The 20800-nt window shown below is 37.2% G+C and overlaps 1 protein-coding gene across 1 annotated transcript in view; it reads right to left on the bottom strand.

The window, feature by feature from the left end:
• LOC120226832 (serine/threonine-protein kinase WNK3) overlaps positions 1 to 20800 on the bottom strand; it is a gene marked incomplete at its 3' end in the record, with an annotated part of 78145 nt that overhangs the window by 37182 nt on the left and 20163 nt on the right. The window contains exons 2-6 of the mRNA XM_039225001.1: positions 18854 to 19026; positions 18130 to 18350; positions 16941 to 17098; positions 6860 to 6948; positions 1195 to 1414 (exon numbers count right to left, since the gene is read on the bottom strand). Of these exons, the coding sequence (XP_039080932.1) occupies positions 1195 to 1414; positions 6860 to 6948; positions 16941 to 17098; positions 18130 to 18350; positions 18854 to 19026 (861 nt within the window). The remainder of the gene's footprint in view (positions 1 to 1194; positions 1415 to 6859; positions 6949 to 16940; positions 17099 to 18129; positions 18351 to 18853; positions 19027 to 20800) is intronic.

The raw sequence follows: 20800 nt of genomic DNA, 5'->3' as shown, positions 1-20800 counted from the left end.
AGATTCTGTGTCTCCCTCTCTCTCTGTCCCTACCCCGCTCGCTCTCTGTCTCTGTCTCTCAAAATAAAATAAAGACATTAAAAAAATTAGAAAAAAAAAAAGAAGAAGGCGGCAGAGGAAGTGTGCCACTAAAACAATAGGGTAAGCCAAGAAAGAGAAAGACATGAGATTAGGAAACATGAAGCCCAACAGAGAAGAAGAGAAGTCTAGAAAGTTAGTAAAGATAAATATCAGGATAATAGTTGTTCACCAGATGTCCAAGGCAATCATTCCAGATCAGAACAGTATGACTATAAAAACAGACATGTTAAAGGCTATCATCTCCAAGAACCCCACTGTCAATGTTCCATCCCTCTTTTTAACCCGAGGACAGGATGCCCAGGTTAACCTGGCTCAGACTATCTGTACTTGGCTAATTTGACCATATGGGGCCAAAGCTCCTGTATACCTTCCCTCTAAGCACTGTAGCAGCCTGGATCAGGTGTGGCCACACATTCAACCCCACAGAAGCTGCCATCTACTCTGTGGGGAGAAGGATCATGAGGAGATTAGAAGTAGAGAAGTCAGAGAGGCCCACTCCCCATCAAACCATATCATTACCAGACAACTAATTTCTGGTCCATACAACAGCCCACCAGTGACCTGCCTAGTGAGTCATGTGTATTTCCCTGAACTCAATCATGACCTCACCTGTTGACTTCCCTGTTGTAAATGCTTAGAGAAAGTGAAGCCAGACTATGACTGAGAGACTCTGTTCAGTTGGCTCTCCTGAGCATCTTCACCTAATAACTTCAGTAATCAGCTAGGTGTGGGCTTGCCACTCAGGTTTTTAAAACAAAATAATTATTACTTAGATAAACTATAATGAAAAAGGAATGAGTAACACAAAAGTCAGGGTAGATATTACCTGTGGTGATTAGGGAAGGGAATACAACTGGGAGGGGCATATAGGTGACTTCTAAGATATAAGTTGTGTTCTATTTCTTAATAATAGTGTTTTATTATTCTTTATACTCTACATACAAATTTAATATACTCTTCTGTAAAGCTACACTTCACAATAAAATAATTTAAGTAAAGAAAGGGAGAAAACGAGAGGAAAGAAAGCAATAGGGAGAAAGGAATCAATCAACCCTGATACTATCTATAAGGGCAGCATTGGGGGAATGGAGAATAGTGATAGGGTTCACTTACCATTTCATACGCTACTTCCTCAGATGTATCTGTTTCTAAATTGAAACTGAATTCAATAGCTTCATTGTCTTTGTGCTTGCCTTTCAATTTTTTAGGGTCTTCAACCCAGAGTCTTAAAGCCAGGGACGAATTAGAGCAGTCATCTTCCTCTGCTAACTCCACCCTCAGTCCTGTATCCTCAGCAAAAAATGCGTGGTTTAATAGGTCCCTGATAGACAACCTAATAAACAAAATACATATCTCATTATCAATTTTTCCAGTCATAAGCAAGATATAGAACCCTTAATTAGTAAATATTAATTACATCAAGGTAAAAATCTTATTTTAAAATTTCTACTAATTAAAACATTAACCTTCTTTGTTAAAAACCAAATCTAGGGGCACCTGGGTGGCTCAGTCGATTAAGCATCTGACTTCAGCTCAGGTCATGATCTCACGGTTCGTGGGTTCGAGCCCATTGTCAGGCTCTGTGCTCACAGCTAGCTCAGAGCCTGGAGGCTTCTTCTTTTTTTTTTTTTTTTTTTTTTTTTTTTTTACAAATTGTTTATTGTCAAATTAGTTTCTACATAACACTCAGTGCTCATCCCCAAAGTGCCCTCCTCCATGCCCATCCTCCCCTCCCCCCCACATCCATCAGTCCTCAGTTTTTGTCAGCATTCAAGAGTCTCTCATGGTTTGCCTCTCTCCCTTTCCCCCACCATTTCCGCCCTTCTTCTCCCGCTTGTTCCTCCGTCAAGTTCCTCCTAATCCTCCTATACGTGCACACATATGATATTTGTCCTTCTCTGCCTGACTTATTTCGCTCAGCATAACACCCTCAAGGTCCATCCATGTTGCTACACATGGCCAGATTTCATTGTTTCTCATTGCCATGTAGTATTCCATGGTATAGATAAACCACATCTTCTTGATCCATTCATCTGTGGATGGACACTTAGGCTCTTTCCATGTTTTAGCTATTGTGGAGAGTGCTGCTATGAACATTGGGGTACATGTGCCTGGAGCCTTCTTCTGATTCTGTATCTCCCTCTCTCTGACCCTCCCTTGCTCACACTGTCTCTTTCTCTCTCAGAAATTAAAAAAACATTTTTAAAAATTAAAAAAAAATCTTATATTTAACTTATTATTACCACGAATGCAAAGAAATGCCACCTAACATGCACTTAAAGTCACCTTAATTAGAGATTATTACCAGCAACATATCTAGATACTGTATGCCTAGGGGCACCTGGGTGGCTAAGTTGGTTAAGCGTCCAACTTTGGCTCAGGTCATGATCTCGCGGTTCGTGGGTTAGAGCCCCGCGTAGGGCTCTGTGCTGACAGCTAGCTCAGAGCCTGGAGACTGCTTCAGATTCTGTGTGTCCCTCTCTCTCTGACCCTCCTCTGCTCATGCTGTCTCTCTCTCTCAGAAATAAATTTAAAAAACACTAAAAAAAATAGATACTGTATGCCTAAAGAATTAAAGCAGTGCCTCAGTTTATGATGGGTATAGTGACTAGTTTCCCTAACTGGCTTAAGTTACTAAAACTCAAACAGACTGTCAGCAAAGTCAACTAAAAATTTCCAGATATGTAAACTCTAAAGTAAACCATAAATTCAAACTTTTACAAATGTTATAAATAGAAGTCATTGACTCCATTAACAATAATCTAACAACAATTCTCTTTAGAGAATGCCAGGAACAAAAGTAATTTAGTTCTTCTGCAAAGTCCCATGGTTTTCTTCAAATGTGTAAGTCTAGTATTTTAGGCCAAAGTATATATACAGTAGATGTGCCTCTAACCTAATATTAGGAATTAACCATCTCTGAAAAGAAAAAAAAAAGAAAAAAAAAAAAGACAGGGGTTCGAAAGATTGTTTTACAAGTTGAGGGCAGTAAATTTCCTTTGCTTTGACCAATTTCTAAAACAAATATACAATATACAATGTATCTATATTACAGGTCAGAGAGAGCTAAAACTAATGTAGAAAACCTTTCTCATACTACTTAAAACAGATAAAATACATTAATAGCACGGTATCTTCTAAGTTGAGGATTTTCAACCTTTCTCATCATTTTAGTGATCAAGACAAATACTTAACTAAGAGAGTATTATAAAAAGAATAAGTTTCCTCATACTAATTAGTTTTAAGGCTAAGGTGAGAAGTGTTTAAAAAGGTGCAACCAAGTTAAAGCCCTCTGCCTCTCAATGAAAATTTTGCCTAGGTATTTTTACTAAGGAATAATTATAGCAATAGCATCAAAAGATACCATTAAATACTTATTACCCTGTTAGGTATTTTATATGCATTATCTTTTTAATCACCAAAATAATACCTGTTTTGAGGAACAGTTAAGTAACTTACTCAAGATCACAATGGCTAAGTGTGAATCCACATTTGAATCTTAGTCTAATGTAGAAGACTATGCTCTAATACACTAATATGCAATGAACCCTTCTGAATATTCCAATGTTCTCTGATAATAGTTCACAGTGAAAATGCTGTAAAAACAATAATTAGAATACAAACTAAAATGGCTACTTCAACATAGTACGACTGACCCTTGAACACTATGGGATTTTGGGGTGCCAACCTCAGTTGAAAATCTGTGTCTAACTCTTAACTCCCCCAAAACTTAACTACTAATAGTTAGCTATTAATAGTTTTATTGACCAGAAGCCTTGCCAATAACATAAACAGTTGATTAACACATATTTTGTATGTTGTATGTATTATATACTATAATTTTACAATAAAGTAAGCTAAAGAAAATATTATTAAGAAAACCATAAGGAAGAGAAAATGCATTTACAGTACTGTATTGTTTGTTGTTCAAGGGTCAACTGTATTTTCATACTCATTTAAAAAAAAAGTATGCCTCGGGGTGCCTGGGTGGCTCAGTCGGTTAAGAGTCCAACTTCATCTCAGGTCATGATTTCGTGGCTCGTGGGTATGAGCTCCACGTCAGGCTGACAGCTTGAAGCCTGAAGCTTGCTTTGGATTCTATGTCTCCGTCTCACTCTGTCCCTCCCCTGCTCGCTTGCATTCTCTCTCTCTCTCTCTCGCTCTCAAAAATAAGTGAACATTACAAAAAAACTTTTAAACAAAAAAATAAAAAAGTATGCCTAAACTCTAACAACTTCAAAATGGCCACAACAAAAAAATTAACAACCTAAGCTTAAAAAGAGCAAAGAACTTGAACAAAGAAGATATACAAATGGCCAATAACCACATGAAAAGATAGTCAACATCATTAGTCATTAGGAAAATGCAAATCCAAACCACAATGAGATACCATTTCATAACTATTAGGATGGCTACTATCAAAAAATGGAAAATAACAAGTGTAGGTCAGGATGTTGAAAAATTGGAACCTTCATATGTTAGCAGAGGGAATACAAAATGGTGCAGCCACTATGGGAAAAAACTGGTGGTTCTTCAAAGAATTAAACAGTATTACCATACAATCCAGTAATTCCAGTCCTAGGTATATACTGAAGAGAACTGACATCAGGTGTTCAAGCAAATACTTATTCAACAATATTCATGCAGCACCATTCATCATAACCAAAAGGCAGAAATTGGTGTTTGTGTGCGTGTGTGTGCTTCTTTCTTAAAAAGGACTTTCTGATATATGCTACAACATGGATCAACCTTGAAAACACTATGCTAAGTTAAATAACCAACCACTAAAGGACAAATTATTGTATGATTCCACTTACATGAGGTACCTTAGAATAAGCAAATTCATACAGACAGAAAGTAGAATAAATGTTACTAGGTGTTAAGGGGAAAAGGAAAGGAGAGGTACTATGTAATAGGTATAGAATTTCTGTTGGGGATGATGAAAAGTTCTGGAAATACAAAGCTGTGTGGTTGTATTCACAACAATGTGAATGTACTTAATGCCACTGAATTGTATACTTAAAAGTGATTAAAGTAGTCAATGTTAAGTTATGGATATTTATCATAATTAAAATATATAACTACCTAGATTAAGTGTTGGTACAAACACCAATGTTTTATAATAAGTATATAATGAAACAGGCTTTACCTTAGTGGCTCTATTTACATTAGTGGCTTTATATATTCTCAGATATACAACACTAAACTTAGAAAATAAAAATGGGGGACAGTCAATAAAATGTGGGTGAAAATAACTTCTATAAAAGACCTATCACCTTTATTAATCATAATCAATAAGGAGGTAAAAAATGAAAAGATTATCCTACCGATTTAACTTGTTAACTGTCCAAAGCTCATATTAACAGGAAATAGAAGCTAAAACTAAAGGGATGTGCCCATTAAAACACACAGACACACACACACACACACACACACACACACACACACACGCAAATTGGGTTACAAATAAATCTAGAATAATACTTCTTTAATTTTTCTTTGAGAGAGAGAGAGAGACAGAGCACAAGCAGGGGAGGGTCAGAGAGAGAGGGAGATAAAGAATCTGAAGCAGGCTCCAGGCTCTGAGCTGTCAGCACAGAGCCTGACGCGGGGCTTGAACCCACAAACTCTGAGATCATGACTCGAGCCAAAGTCGGATGCTTAACCAATTGAGCCATCCAGGCACTCCTCTAGAATACTACTTTTTTTTTTTTTTTTTTTTTTTTTTTTACAAATAGTTTATTGTCAAATTAGTTTCTACATAACACTCAGTGCTCATCCCCAAAGTGCCCTCCTCCATGCCCATCCTCCCCTCCCCCCCACATCCATCAGTCCTCAGTTTTTGTCAGCATTCAAGAGTCTCTCATGGTTTGCCTCTCTCCCTTTCCCCCACCATTTCCGCCCTTCTTCTCCCGCTTGTTCCTCCGTCAAGTTCCTCCTAATCCTCCTATACGTGCAAACATATGATATTTGTCCTTCTCTAGAATACTACTTTTTGAACAAAAAATGGCTCTATCTACTTTACCATTATCATGACACAAAGACATATGGTCTATAAACAAAAAATATGGGTGAGTTGATGGTCAATTTTTTTTATGCTATCATAAAAAACCATTTAAGTACTTCCCTGAAGGTGACACAGCAGAAGCTCTCTACCATCAACTGTTAGAAACAAATTAATCTGGGGCCTAACCATTTGAGTATGTACCTGAAGGTGACACTGAAGAAGCTTTCTACTATCAACTGTTAAAATCACGTTAAACTGGGGGACCCCAATGACTTGTTAAACTGATGGCTGAAGGGACGCCTGGGTGGCTCAGTCGGTTAAGCATCCGATTTCGGCTCAGGTCATGATCTCATGATTCCTGGGTTTGAGCCCCGCATCGGGCTCTGTGCTGACAGCTAGCTCAGAGCCTGGAGCCTGCTTCGGATTCTGTGTCTCCCTCTCTCTCTGACCCCCTGCCCTGCTCACACTGTCTCTCCCTCTCTCTCTCAGAAATTAAAAAATAAAATCTTAAACTGAAGGCGGAAAGTGATGAAAATTTGCCACAAAACAAACAGACAAAACCAAATTTCAGTTCAAGAAAAATTTAGCACATGTTATCAAAAGTCCAAAATGGCAAATAACATGCACTGATATACTTCACTCAAGAGAGTATGGTTTGTGTTCCACTCAAAAGTAATACTCAGTATTATTTAAAGGTCAGAAAATCACCCAGTCCAAGATAAGAGTTTAATGTATCTATCACTTATGTCATTTTGTTACATTTGTACCCACCTTTCTGATTTGTTTTGACGAATACATCCTTCAATGATTTCTTTTACTTCGGGATCAGTGACTTTATTGAAACTGGCTGGCTTTATGCCCTAGGAGAAGAAAAAATGGTTTCTGGTCACAAAATAAGCAACTGAAAGCCCAAGTCAACAGGACACTTATTAAAGTAATAAATTTTGACCACTAAATTAAAATATTCAAGCTTTACATAAGAGAAATATATACACACAGTGTAAGTTTAACAATTTTTTGACAAAGATTTTGTCATAGTATTAGTCTACAAATAACTGTGGAAACTTTTAAATAATCTAAATTTCTAACAACAGAGGTGATGTTACATAAATTATGTGATATATAATATGCTCATGTTATGCAAGAACTAAAAATGTTCTCAAAGTATTTAATAACATAGAGCATTCTCATATTGCAACATTAAGTATGGAAAAAACTGGATCTGAAAATGTATACACAAGTATAACTCCAATTAACAAACTATACTAAATAAGGCTTCCAGAATGGCTAGAAGCAACGAGCAATCAATATATATGTATGTATAGGGATGCCTGGGTGGCTCAGTCAGTTAAGCATCTGACTTTGGTTCAAGTCATGATCTCATGGTTCATGGGTTTGAGCCCAGACTGGGCTCTATGCTGACAGCTCAGAGCCTAGAGCCTGCTTCGGATTCTGTCTCCCTCTCTCTGGCCCTCCCCCATTTGTGCTCTGTGTGTCTCTCTCTCAAAAATAAACATTTAAAAACATATACATGTATTATGAAATATATATATGTATACACATACATATATATAGACTTTTGATATTATTTTATCATTATGCAATACTAAAATATTTAGAGAACATCAAGCTAATTATCAGGTTCTAGAAATCCATTAACAAATTAGTAAGGTCTAGACAATTCAAAACATTTCTGTAACTATGTTAGATGCCTGAATCTGTTTATTTTACATTCTATTACTCTTAAATTATTAGTTTTAGATTTCAGAAAATAATCATTAGTCATTTAATAGAAAACTCCAAATTAATCTAGAACAAGAAAGAGATCACAGAATAATAGTCATGGAATAAGGCAATTTAAAACCTAGTTCTGGGTCTGTCACACTAGTTCTGGGTCCTGCACATAGGATGCAGAATCAGAAAGCCCAGTATCATATACTAGAATAAATCTGGTGAGATTAGGAGTTGATTTGGATCTCAAACTCAAGAAACTTGAATTGTGAATTGTGAATATGGCATTTTTGTGACTTTAATATAAAATAATAAAGTCACCATTCAAAAAATGGTGTCATATCATTCTACTTATAGAAAAAGTCCTCTGTGACCTTTCCAATGATCTCTTACCTATTCCCCAGTCCTGGATAAATTATTGCCTTTCTCTGCTCCTAGGTGAAATTAATTGGGAAGCTGCAACTTACAAAAAACAAGTACAAATCCTTTTCTATTTGTGGCCATACAATGTATGGGCCCAGACTAAAAATACATTCTAGCCTTATCTCTTCTCTCAGCTCTTAGTTGCAGAAATCTTCAAGCATATTCAAAAGTAGTAGTCCCAGCTACTCGGGAGGCTGAGGCAGGAGGATCGCTTGAGCCCAGGAGTTCTGGGCTATAGTGCGCTATGCCGATCCGGTGTCCGCACTATATTCGGCATCAATATGGTGACCTCCCGGGAGCGGGGGACCACCAGGTTGCCTAAGGAGGGGTAAACTAGCCCAGGTGGGAAACGGAGCAGGCCAAAAGTAGAAGAGTATAAGAAGCCCCATGTAACCATCACCAGCTTCAACAAGCAACATTTTGTCAACCTTGTTTTAGCTATCTACCCCTATACCTTTTTATCCTAAAATATTTTAAAGCAAATCCTAGGCATCATGTCATTTCACTCAGAAAGTCTCTAGTTTATACCTCTAACAGATATCATGCAATCATCCCACCTAAAATAATTACCAATGATTCTATAACATTATCTAAAACCTAGTCCACTCTGAAATTTTCCAAATTGTCTAAATGAGGTCTTCTTGTAGTTGGTTTGTTCAAATCAGGATTCAAACAAGGTCCTCACAGAATATATATGGATGGTGCATTAGAGCTGGCTCATACCACCTCCCAAGAGGCAACTATTACATTGTCAAGAATTTGGTAAGTTGATTGTTAAACACAGTTATTTACAAAACTTAAATAAGCTTACAATTAAATAAATTCTATCAACAGCCAAGGCAATAAATACAGATAACACTACTCCTTAATTATTTTACTACATTTTACTATTATCTATGCTCTTGAGGTAGTTTATTATATCTGTATGGTGGAAATATCATATGATGAGTGCCACTGTGTATACTGTTCCCAACCCTGCATTCACTGAGGTCACAATGGTGACTTGAAATCAATCATGGTGGAAATATTTAACGCCAAGGAAATTAGTGAATAATAGAAATCAGTGCTTTTTCTTTTTCATAGAATCAGTTGTTAAACATTTAGCTCACTTAACGTAGCTCACCACTACTTCCAGTCTCTTGTATTATTTAACAGTCACTCTCCTTTTTGCTTTCATGAAGTTGATTTGTTGGAGAAACTAGGTCATTTGTCCTATAGAATGTCCACATTCTGGATACTGGCTTTACTTCTTGTCTCCCTACATATATATCTCTAGAGTCACACAGATTTGAGGTCAAAAATCCACCATTATTTAGTAGCTGTGTGGACTTTGGCAAGTCATATCTCTGATTCTCAGTCTTATCATTCGTAAACTGAAGATAATGCCATCTTGTAGGGTTTTAAATATGAAAGTACGTAGTATAAAGCATGCATTTAAAAATGGTACCTACTAGTATTAGTTACTTGAAACACTCTACCAATCTCTTTCACAGCCTATTCTACAGCCACCCAAGTAGATATGAAATAGACCAATTTTGAACAATCCTAAGACTGCTTCTACCTTACATCCCTTACTATACTCTCTTCCTCTTATTTTTTTAGCGATTTGTGAATTTAAAATGCAAGCTCCTTATGAGTAGCAAACACTTCTTATTCATCTCTACATTCCATGAAATTTCTAATGCACAGGAGGAGGCAAGATGTTGGAGAAGTAGGAAGCTCCATATATTTCACTCGCCCCCATCTCTCAAATGGAGATCCCCTGAAGCCATAGGAACCCTTACAGAATCCAGGAGTTTGGGAGGAAAAGGAGACAGAGTCCACTGAGAAAACTTTATAGCATGAGTGTGAACTGGGGAAGATAAAAACAGGCCGGGACTGGAGACACGGAGGGAGGGGAGGGATCCCCATTTGCCGGGAGCCGCGGTGAGTCAAGGGGAAAAGAAAGAGCAGCTTAAACTATTCAAGACACTGTCCCTGTCACTGAAAAAGAGAAAAACCTTGGCTAGGGACACAGAGGGATCCAGTTTCCAGCTGTACAGCTGACCTTGAGCAGGAAGCACTGGTCCCAGGCAAACCTGGGAAAAACCGCTCCTCTGCTCCCCAGCTCGACCTGGAGGGGAAATGACACACCTGAAGCCACTCCACCACTCTTCTGGCTCAGCTCGATTCCTAGTGGGGAGGCAGCCAGCTTGAAAATGCTCAGAGGGACTCGGCCCGTGGGTTTATATTTCGGGCGGCATCAATGGGGTGCGCGGACTGAGATCCTGGAAACGAGGCCTGGCTTGGGATATAGAGCAGAGCCCACCTTGGCTACCCCATGGCACAGGGAGATTGGACCCAAAAGAGTGAGTTGCAACGCTTGGATTGTGAAGGGACTGGGGCGCCATCATTTTTCTCCCCACAATCACCAAGGCGGGACCTTAGGGAGAGGCCTGCCTACGCCAAACCACACCCATCCTTGCTAGAAAGCTGCTTTTTACTTTTTTTACTGGAGCCCGGGGCAAGACCAATATGGATGCACGACCGTGATTAATTTTAGATCAATTCTTTCTATTCAGATATATTTTCCCTTGTCTCATTCGTATTCCTCACCTCTGCTGGTCTGGACACTCTGGTAATTAGTTTGCTTAAATAGTCACATTTAATCCATTATCTAGATGTATATTCTACACCTCCACCGCTACCTTTCTATCTCTCTCTCTCTCTCTCTGGAGTAATCAGACTATATAGTTTCTCTGAGTAACATTACCTTCCTTTCTTTCTCCTCGCCCCCTACCACATTCTCCTCTTTCTCTCTCTTAATTAAGCCTCTTAGTCTCTCTGCCTGGTTATTTCTCTTCCATTTTCACTTCCTCCCCGCCCTGTCATTTCTCTTTGTATATGCTCTTCCATCAACACTGCATACACCTGGCTCTTTATTTGTAGCTGGGAATTCTGGTTTTATACTTTTAGACTGTCCTTTGTCTTTTGGTTTTTTTTCTTTTATCTTTGATTTTCTGCTGTTTTCTATTTTACTTTTTTCTTTTTCTTTTTATTATGTTTTTCCTCCTTCCTCTTTTTTCCCCTTCTTTTTTCTTTTTTTTTCTTTTTCCCTTTCAGTTTGCATGTTTGTTGGATTTATCTGTGCATATATGTGCCTTTGTTTCCTGTGTATTGGTCTGTCTGTTTTCTTTTCCAGGGGAACCTCAAGAAACAAGCCAAAGTACACATGGTGGAGAGTCCCATATACCACTACGAGTAGGGAAATAAAATGACCAAAGTCTCAACAAGAGAGACCAAGAGACACCATTCAAAGAAAACTTCTTGAACACACAGGCCCTAGATAGTCAATGAGCCTTCATTAATATAGGAGTACTCACAGGTGCAGAGCACATAACAAGCTTTCAAAACAAACAAGAGATAGAAAGCTAGCCAAAATGACGAAATAGAAGAACTCCCCTCCAAAGAAATTCGAGGAAGAAATGACAGCTAAAGAACTGCTCAAAACAGATATAAGCAACATAATTGAACAAGAATTTAGAACAATAGTCATAAAACTAATCGCTGGATGTGAAAAAGGCATGGAAGACATCAGAGAAGCTATTGCTACAAAGACAATGGAGGTTAAATATAGTTGTGATGAATTAAAAAATGCTATAAATGAGATGAATAAAATGGCAAAATAGAAGGGCAAAGAGACATTTCTGAAAGCAGCTAGGGATAAAAGGGCCCTCACATACAAAGGGAAACCTATCAGAGTGGTGACATACCTATCTATTGAAACGTGGCAGGCCAGAAAGGAATGGCAGGAAATCTTCAATGTGATGAACAGAAAATATAGGCAGCCAAGAATCCTCTATCCAACAAGCCTGTCATTCAGAATAGAAGGAGAGATAAAAGTCTTTCCAAAAAAACAAATCTGAAAGAATTCATTACCACTAAACCAGCCCTACAGGAAATCCTGAGGGCGATTCTATGAGGGAAATGTTGCAAGAAATGCAAGATACCAGAGACACCACCACAAGCATGAATCCCACAAAGGACACAATGACTCTAAATCCATATTTTTCAATAATAACACTGAATGTAAATGGATTAAATGCTCCAATCAAAAGACATAGGGTAGAAGAATGGATAAAAAAATAAAACCCATCTATTTGCTGTCTACAAGAAACTCATTATAGACTGGAGGACACCTTCAGATTGAAAGTAAGGGGATGGAGAAATACCTATCATGCTCCGGGTAGTCAAAAGAAAGCTGGAGTAGCAATACTTATATCAAGCAAACTGGACTTTAAAGTAAAGGCAGTAACAAGGGATGAAGAAGGGCATTATATAATAATTACATGGCCTATCCATCAGGAAGAGCTCACAACTATAAATGTCTACGCACTGAATATGGGAGCACCTAAATACATAAAACAATCACAAACAGAAACAATCTTATGGATAAGAATGTGCTAGTAGCAGGGGACTTTAATACTCCACTTACAGCAATGGATAGATCAACTAGACAGAAAATCACTAAAGAAACAATGGACTTAAATGACACATTGGACCAGATGGATTTTATAGATATATTCAGAACTCTACATTCTGAGTCCATGGAATTCACTTTCTTCTCAAGTGCACATGGCACATTCTCCAAGATAGATCACATACTGGGACATAAAGCAGCCCTCCATAAGTATAAAAGAATTGAGATCATACCATGCACACTTTCAGGTCACAATGCTATGAAACTTGAAATCAACCACAGGATGAGGTCTGGAAAACCTCCAAAAACATGGAGGTTAAAGAACACCCTACTAAAGAATGAATGGGCCAATCAAGCAATTAGAGAAGAAATTTAAAAATATATGGAAACAAAATAAATACAACAATGCAAACTCTATGGGATGCAGCAAAGGCACTCCTAAGAGGAAAATACATTGTACTCCAGGCCTATTTCAAGAAATGAGAAAAAGCACAACTGCAAAATCTAACAGTGCACCTAAAGAACTAGGAGAGCAACAAGAGCACCCCAAACCCAGTAGAAGAAGAGAAAGAATAAAAATCAGGGCAGAAATAAACAATATAGAATCTAAAAAAAAAAAAACAGTTGAACATATCAATGAAACCAAGAGTTGGTTTTTTGAAAAAATAAACAAAATTAACAAACCTCTAGCCAGGTTTCTCAAAAAGAAAAGAGAGAGCACTCAAATAGACAAAATCATGAATGAAAATGGACTCATTACAACCAACCCCTTAGAAATAAAAGCAATTATCAGGGAATACTATGAAAAATTATATGTCAACAAATTGGACAACTTAGAAGAAATGGACAAATTCCTAAACACATACTCACTACCAAAATTCACATGGGAAGAGATAGAAAATCTGAACAGACCCATCACTAGTGAAGAAATTGAATCAGTTATCAAAAATCTCCCAACAAATAAGAGACCTGGGCCAGATGGTTTCCCTGGGGAATTCTACCAGACATTTAAAACAGAATTAGTAATACCCATTCTTCTCAAGCTTTTCCAAAAAATAGAAATTCAAAGGTAAACTTCCAGACACATTCTAGGAAGCCAGTATCACTTTGATTCCCAAGCCAACAGAGACCAAAAAAAAAAAAGAGAGAGAGAGAACTAAAGGCCAATATCCTTGATGAATACAGATCCAAAAATCCTCAACAAGATACTTGCATATTGAATGCAACAGCACATAAAAGGAATTATCCACCATGATCAAGTGGGATTCATTCCTGGGTTACAGGGTTGGTTCAATATTCACAAATCAATCAATGTGATACATCAAATTAACAAAAGAAAAGATAAAAGTATATGATCCTGTCGATGGATGCAGAAAAAGCGTTCGACAAAATATAGCATCCCTTCTTAATAAAGACCATTGAGAAAGTCGGGATAGAAGGAACTTACTTAAACATCACAAAAGCCACCTATGAGAAGCCCTCAGCTAACATGATCCTCAATGAGGAAAAACTGAGAGTTTTACCCTGAGATCAGGAACACGACAGGGATGTCCACTCTCACCACTGTTGTTTAACATAGTGCTGGAAGTCTTAGCATCAGCCATCAGACAACAAAAGGAAATCAAAGGCATCAAAATTGGCAAAGGAGAAGTCAAACTTTCAGCTTCCGCAGACAATGATACTCTACATAGAAAACGTGACAGACTCCACCAGAAGCCTACTAGAACTGATCCATGAATTCAACAAAGTTGCAGGGTACAAAATCAACATACAGAAATCGGTTGCATTTTTATACACCAATAATGAAGCAACAGAAAGAGAAATCAAGAAACTGATCCCATTCACAATTGCACAAAAAAACATAAAATACCTAGGAATAAGCCTAACCAAAGATATAAGTGATCTGTATGATGAAAACTATAGAAAACTTATGAAAGAAATTGAAGAAGACACAAAGAAATGGAAAAACATTCCATGCTCATGGATGGAAGAATAAATATTGTTAAAATGTCATTACCAGCAAAAGCAATCTACACATTCAATGCAACCCCAATCAAAACTGCACCAGCATTCTTCTCAAAACAAGAACTATCCTCAAATTTGTATGGAACCACAAAAGACCCCGAATAGCCAAAGTAATACTGAAGACAAAAACCAAAATGAGAGGCATCACCATCCCAGACTTTAGCCTCTACTACAAAGCTGTCATCATCAAGACAGTATGATATTGGTAGAAAATCGGACACATAGACCAACGGCATAGAACAGAGAACTCAGAATTGGACCCACAAATGTATGGCCAAGTAATCTTTGACAAAGCGGGAAAGAGTATCCAGTGGAAAAAAGACAGCCACATTTTAAAAAAATTTTTAATGTTTCATTTATTTCTGAGAGAGAGAGAGTGTGTGTGAGCAGGGGAGGGTCAGAGAGAGAGGGAAATACAGATCTGAAGCAGGTCCAGGCTATGAGCTAGCTGTAATCACAGAGCCCAACGCAGGGCTCAAACCCACGAACCATGAGATCATGACCAGAGCCGAAATGGGACGCTTAACCAACTGAGCCACCCAAGCGCCCCAAAGACTGCCTCTTTAACAAATGGTGCTGGGAGAAATGGACAACAACATGCAGAAGAATGAAACTAAATCATTTTCTCACACCGTACACAAAAGTAAACTCAAAATGAATATTGGACCTGAATGTGAGACAGGAAACCATCAAAACCTTAGAGGAGAAAGCAGGAAACAACCACCTTGACCTCAACCGCAGCAATTTCTTACTTGACACATCCCCAAAGGCAAGGGAATCAAGAGCAAAAATGAACTATTGGGACGTCATCAAGATAAAAAGCTTCTGCACGGCAAAGGAAATAATCCATAAAACTAATAGGCAACTGACGGAATGGGAAGATAGTTGCAAATGACATATCAGATAAAGGGCTAGTCTCCAAAATCTATAAGGAACTCACCAAACTCCACACCCAAAAAACAAATAATTCAGTGAATAAATGGGCAGAAGACATGAACAGACACTTTTCCAAAGAGGACATCCAGATGGCCAACAGACACATGAAAATATGCTCAGCGTCCCTCCTCATCAGGGAAATACGATTCAAAACCACACTGAGATACCACCTCACGCCGGTCAGAGTGGCTAAAATGAACAAATCAGGAAATGATAGATACTGGTGACCGTGTGGATAAACAGGAATTCTCTTGCACTGTTGGTGGAATGCAAACTGGTGCAGCCCCTCTGGAAAACAGGGTGGAGGTTCCTCAAAGCATTAACACGAGAACTCCCCTATGACCCAGCAATAGTACTACTAGGAATTTACCCAAGGGATACAGGAGTGCTGATGCATAGGGGCACATGGACCCCAATGTTCATAGCAGCTCTCTCAACAATAGCCAAAACATGGAAAGAGCCTAAGTGTCCATCAACTGACAAATGGATCAAGAAGATGTGGTTCATCTATACAATGGAATACTACATGGCAATCAGAAAGAATGAAATCTGGCAATGTGTAGCAACATGGATGGACCTTGAGGGTATTATGCTGAATGAAATAAGTCAGGCAGAGAAGGACAGATACCATATGTTTGTACGTATAGGTGGATTAGGAGGAACTTAATGGAGGACCATGGGGTAGAAGAAGGGGAAAAATAGTGGGGGAGAGGGAGGGAGGCAAACCATGAGAGACTCTTGAATGCTCAGAACAAACTGGGGGCTGATGGGGGTGGGGGAGAGGGTAAGAGGGGTGATGGGCATGGAGGAGGGCACTTATTGGGATGAACAGTGTGTGTTATATCGTAACCAACTTGACAATAAAATATTTAAGAAAAAAAAAGAAATTTCTAATGCAAAAAATTACCTATAACAGGGAATCAAATGCTGTAGCTGTTGAACAATATTTTGAATGCCCTTTCATAATTAGGCTTTTAGAATTAGAAGCCTTCAAAACCATCTAGTCAATCTTCATTATCAGCTTTGAAAAAATATCCACCTAATAAATCTAAAAATTATTTACAAACAAATGGATATAGATGATGTCTATACATTTACCTAAAGGTACTTTGGTATATTTATAGCATAAATATAAAGCTTGTTTCATTACAATTACATTAAATTTAGCACTGTTATATAGCACTAAACTAAAACCAAAATTAGTTTTAAGCTGACTTTACCAACCTCAACATGAAACATGACAATCTACAAAGTGAAAAAGAATAAAGTTATACCTACACTAGTTACTTTTCGGTATATTTGAGCTGCATTCTGGCATTCAGAATAAGGGTACTCGGAAGTAGCCATTTCCAGCATACACATTCCAAAAGCATAGACATCTACAGATTCATCGTAGTGTTCTTCATACATCTCTGGGGCCATAAACTCAGGAGTCCCTACAAAATAACACCACATCCACATTTTTATTTAAAAAAATGTATCCACCAAGATCACATTCCCTTTGCCATATGGATTACCTGGGTTAGTTTCTGCTCTCTAAAACAAATTTATAAATAAAAAGTCTTCAGGAATACTTGCTGTATCTGTATAAAGTAGTCAGGAATTTCCTTATTTTTCTATACTGGTAAAGTACAACTTGTAATGCTCAGGATAATGATTAATAAAATCTGTTTTTATTTCTAATCCTTTATTTACAAATTTTTTCCTTATTTTTCTATATTGGTAAAGTACAACTTGTAATGCTCAAGATAATGATTAATAAAATCTGTTTTTATTTCTAATCTTTTATTTACAAATTTCTCTAAATTAAATTAGTAAATCTATTTTCTTAAGTCTTCAGAACCTTTTAATAATCTTTAGTATGTCCATAAAAGAAATACACTAGAATGTGCCTGAAATAAATCAACATATAATCCATATTTAAAAGCAAATTCAGGACACCTGGGTGGCTCAGTCTTAAGCATCCTACTCCTGATTTAGGTTCAGGTCATGATCTCACAGTTAGTGAGATACAGCCCCATGTCGGGCTCTGTACTAACAGCACAGAGCCTACATGGGATTCTCTCTCTCCCTCTCTTTCTCTGCCCCTCCCCAACCTATACTCTTTCCCTCTCTCAAAATAAAGATTTAAAAATAAATAAATAAAATAATATAATATAAAACCAAATTTACATTCTAGGCCAGGGGTCAGTAAACTTCTCTGTGAAGGACCAGACAATAAATATTTCAGGCTTTTCAGTATATGGCCTATGTCACAACTACTCAACTCAGTCACTGTAGTGCAAAAGCAGCCATAGACAATACATAAATGAGGGCTTGTAGCTATGTTCCGGTAAATCTTTTATTTACAAAACTAAGCAATGGGGTCAGATTTGGTTCATGGGGCATAGTTTTCTGATCCCTATTCCAGACATATACAATTAAAATCTCTCTTTATCCAAATAATAAACTATAAAATGTTAATCACCAATGACACTCTTAGCAAATGATGTTCGCATTAAGGTGGCTAGTCCTAGATCACCAATCTTCACAGATCCAGTGGGTCCCGTGATGAAAATATTGTCACATTTCAGATCCCGGTGAATAATGGGAGGAGTCCTAGTGTGCAAGAACTGCAAACCCTTTAAAATTTGCCTGCACCAACTCCTTAAGACCTTTGGTTTCATGACTTTAAATCGTTTTAAGTACCTGCAGAAAGAAACAAAAAATCATGTAAGTTAGCTTGTATTGTATGTACTGTGATTGTCAGCACTGAGTTGTTTTCTATTGTCTGTTACAGAATAAAATTTTAAATCTACGGCTTCATTCTTAAAGACATCCTACCAAGTCTAGGATTTTTTAGCATTTATAATCCAAAACAAGAATCATTCTAATCAGAGTGACCTCTTGTGGAAGGGCAGCAAATTTTGAAAAGAAAGTCCCTCTCTACTTTCTGATAACTATTTCTATAAGGTCACCAGGGGGGTTAACTATGTAAATTTTTAGTGCGAAGATGCTAGTTAACAGAAAATGTATATTCCATATTTAATAATTATAAGTGATTATACCATCAAATGAAAAATCATAGTCAGAAATAAAATAATAAATTATAATTACATAGTATTGTTCACTAGATATGTGAACGTGGCCACACCCCCAATCTTTCATTATTTCCAAGTAAAACTTCATTAGCACTATCAGGGTCAACTTACGTCTTTAAGGTTCCTGATGTCATAAGTTCAGTCACCAATACGATACATTTCTTTCCCTTTAATATAGACTCCCAGGAATCATAAAATCGAACTATATTGGGATGTTGGAGACCTTTTAACATCTCTGCTTCTTCCTTGAACCTTTGCTGCTCAGCTTTGGTTAATTTACGGTCCTGAAATGGAATACCAGGTTCCAAATTAGAGTCTAGAGAGTCTCACGGACATTTCTAATACCACTCAAATGTGTGCTTTATTCTATCTCCAGAAAGAAATACAGGGTTACCAACCAGTAAAATATCTTCAAACAGGAATTAGACCTCTAATATGGTACATTAAATGCTAAAAGTCAAAGGAGCAATGTTCATAGAATTCTGAGGGAGGACTGTAACCCTAAAATGACCAATCAGATTTATAAGGGAAAAACAGACACACTTTCATGAAAATAAGGACCCAAAATACACCATTCCATACACCCCTTCTAAAAATATTACTCAAAGAATTTTAATAAAAATATGGCCAAATAAAATAATTATAAAAGGAGTATGTGGCATACAATAAATAGTAAGAAATTTCCAAAAATGCTTACTTAGGGTTAAGGCTAAGTAATAATGGTTAATGTGGTTGGTAAAATGGAATGAATTTTCTAAACAGTCATTAAAATAGAAGATATATAATGCAAAAAGAAAGTCTGGAATTAAAACTCCAAATGATCACTGAATGTTGTATGTAGTAAATGAGGAATCACTAAATTCTATACCTGAAACTAACATTACACTGTATGTTAACTGGAATTTAATAAAAATGTGAAACTACAAAAAAATGTTTAATCTAATTTTTAAAATTCTAACAAATAAAAGGAAGAATAAAAACAATTTTTGTCTTCTGCAAGAGGGAGCAGGAGAGGAAGGAGTGGCAGAACGATTTAAAGTTTTGATTTTAACAGAAATAATCAAGTATCCTTGTTAAAAATTTAAGTATGATTTCCATTACAAGATGATTGACAGCGTATTAAATTACTTCCCTTCTCTTCCTAAATCCCACCAAAATGACAAAAGAAATATATGAATAAATCCATAATAGCATTGGAAATAAGAGAAGGGCTCAAGCCAAATATTTCTTTAAAGATAGAAAACACACACATTGATAGAATATATTTTTATGAAAATCAAGAGAGAAGTAAAAACGGAAAAAGAGTAGAAGAAACATTAACCTGATAAACACAAAAGAGTATCATTAGAGAGGTTTTGTATTTTAGCAAAAATAAACTATTGGGATTTCATGAAAATAAAAAGCTTCTGCACAGCAAAGGAAACAATCAACACAACTAAAAGGCAACCTACAGAATGGGAGAAGATGTTTGCAAATGACATATCTGAGAAAGGGTTACTATTCAAGAAATAAAAAGAACATATACAACTTAACACTTCCCCAAAACAAATAATCCAGTTAAGAAAATGGGCAGACGATATGAATACACGTTCTTCTGAAGAAGACATACGGATGGCTAACAGACACATAAATTGATGCTTAACATCACTGATCATCAGGGAAATACAAATCAAAACTAATGATATATCATCTCACACCTGTCAGAATGGCTACATCAACACAGGAAGCAAAAGGTGTTGGTAAGGATGTGGAGAAAGGGGAACCTTCTTATACTGTTGGAGGTAATACAAACTGGTGTAGACACTCTGGAAAACAGTATAGAGGTTCTTCAAAAAGTTAAAAATAGAACTACCCTATGATCCAGGATACAGAAATGCTGAGGCATAGGAGCACATGTACCCCAATGTTCATAGCAGCACTCTCCACAATAGCTAAAACATGGAAAGAGCCTAAGTGTCCATCAACAGATGAATGGATCAAGAAGATGTGGTTTATCTATACCATGGAATACTACATGGCAATGAGAAACAATGAAATCTGGCCATGTGTAGCAACATG

The sequence above is a fragment of the Hyaena hyaena genome, unplaced genomic scaffold (genome assembly GCF_003009895.1).
Source record: "Hyaena hyaena isolate Hyena2069 unplaced genomic scaffold, ASM300989v1 scaffold_1843, whole genome shotgun sequence".
In the NCBI taxonomy this organism is placed as follows: Eukaryota; Metazoa; Chordata; class Mammalia; order Carnivora; family Hyaenidae; genus Hyaena; species Hyaena hyaena.
The sequence above is the reverse complement of the archived record's forward strand: the minus strand, read 5'-3'. Positions and strand labels throughout refer to the sequence as shown.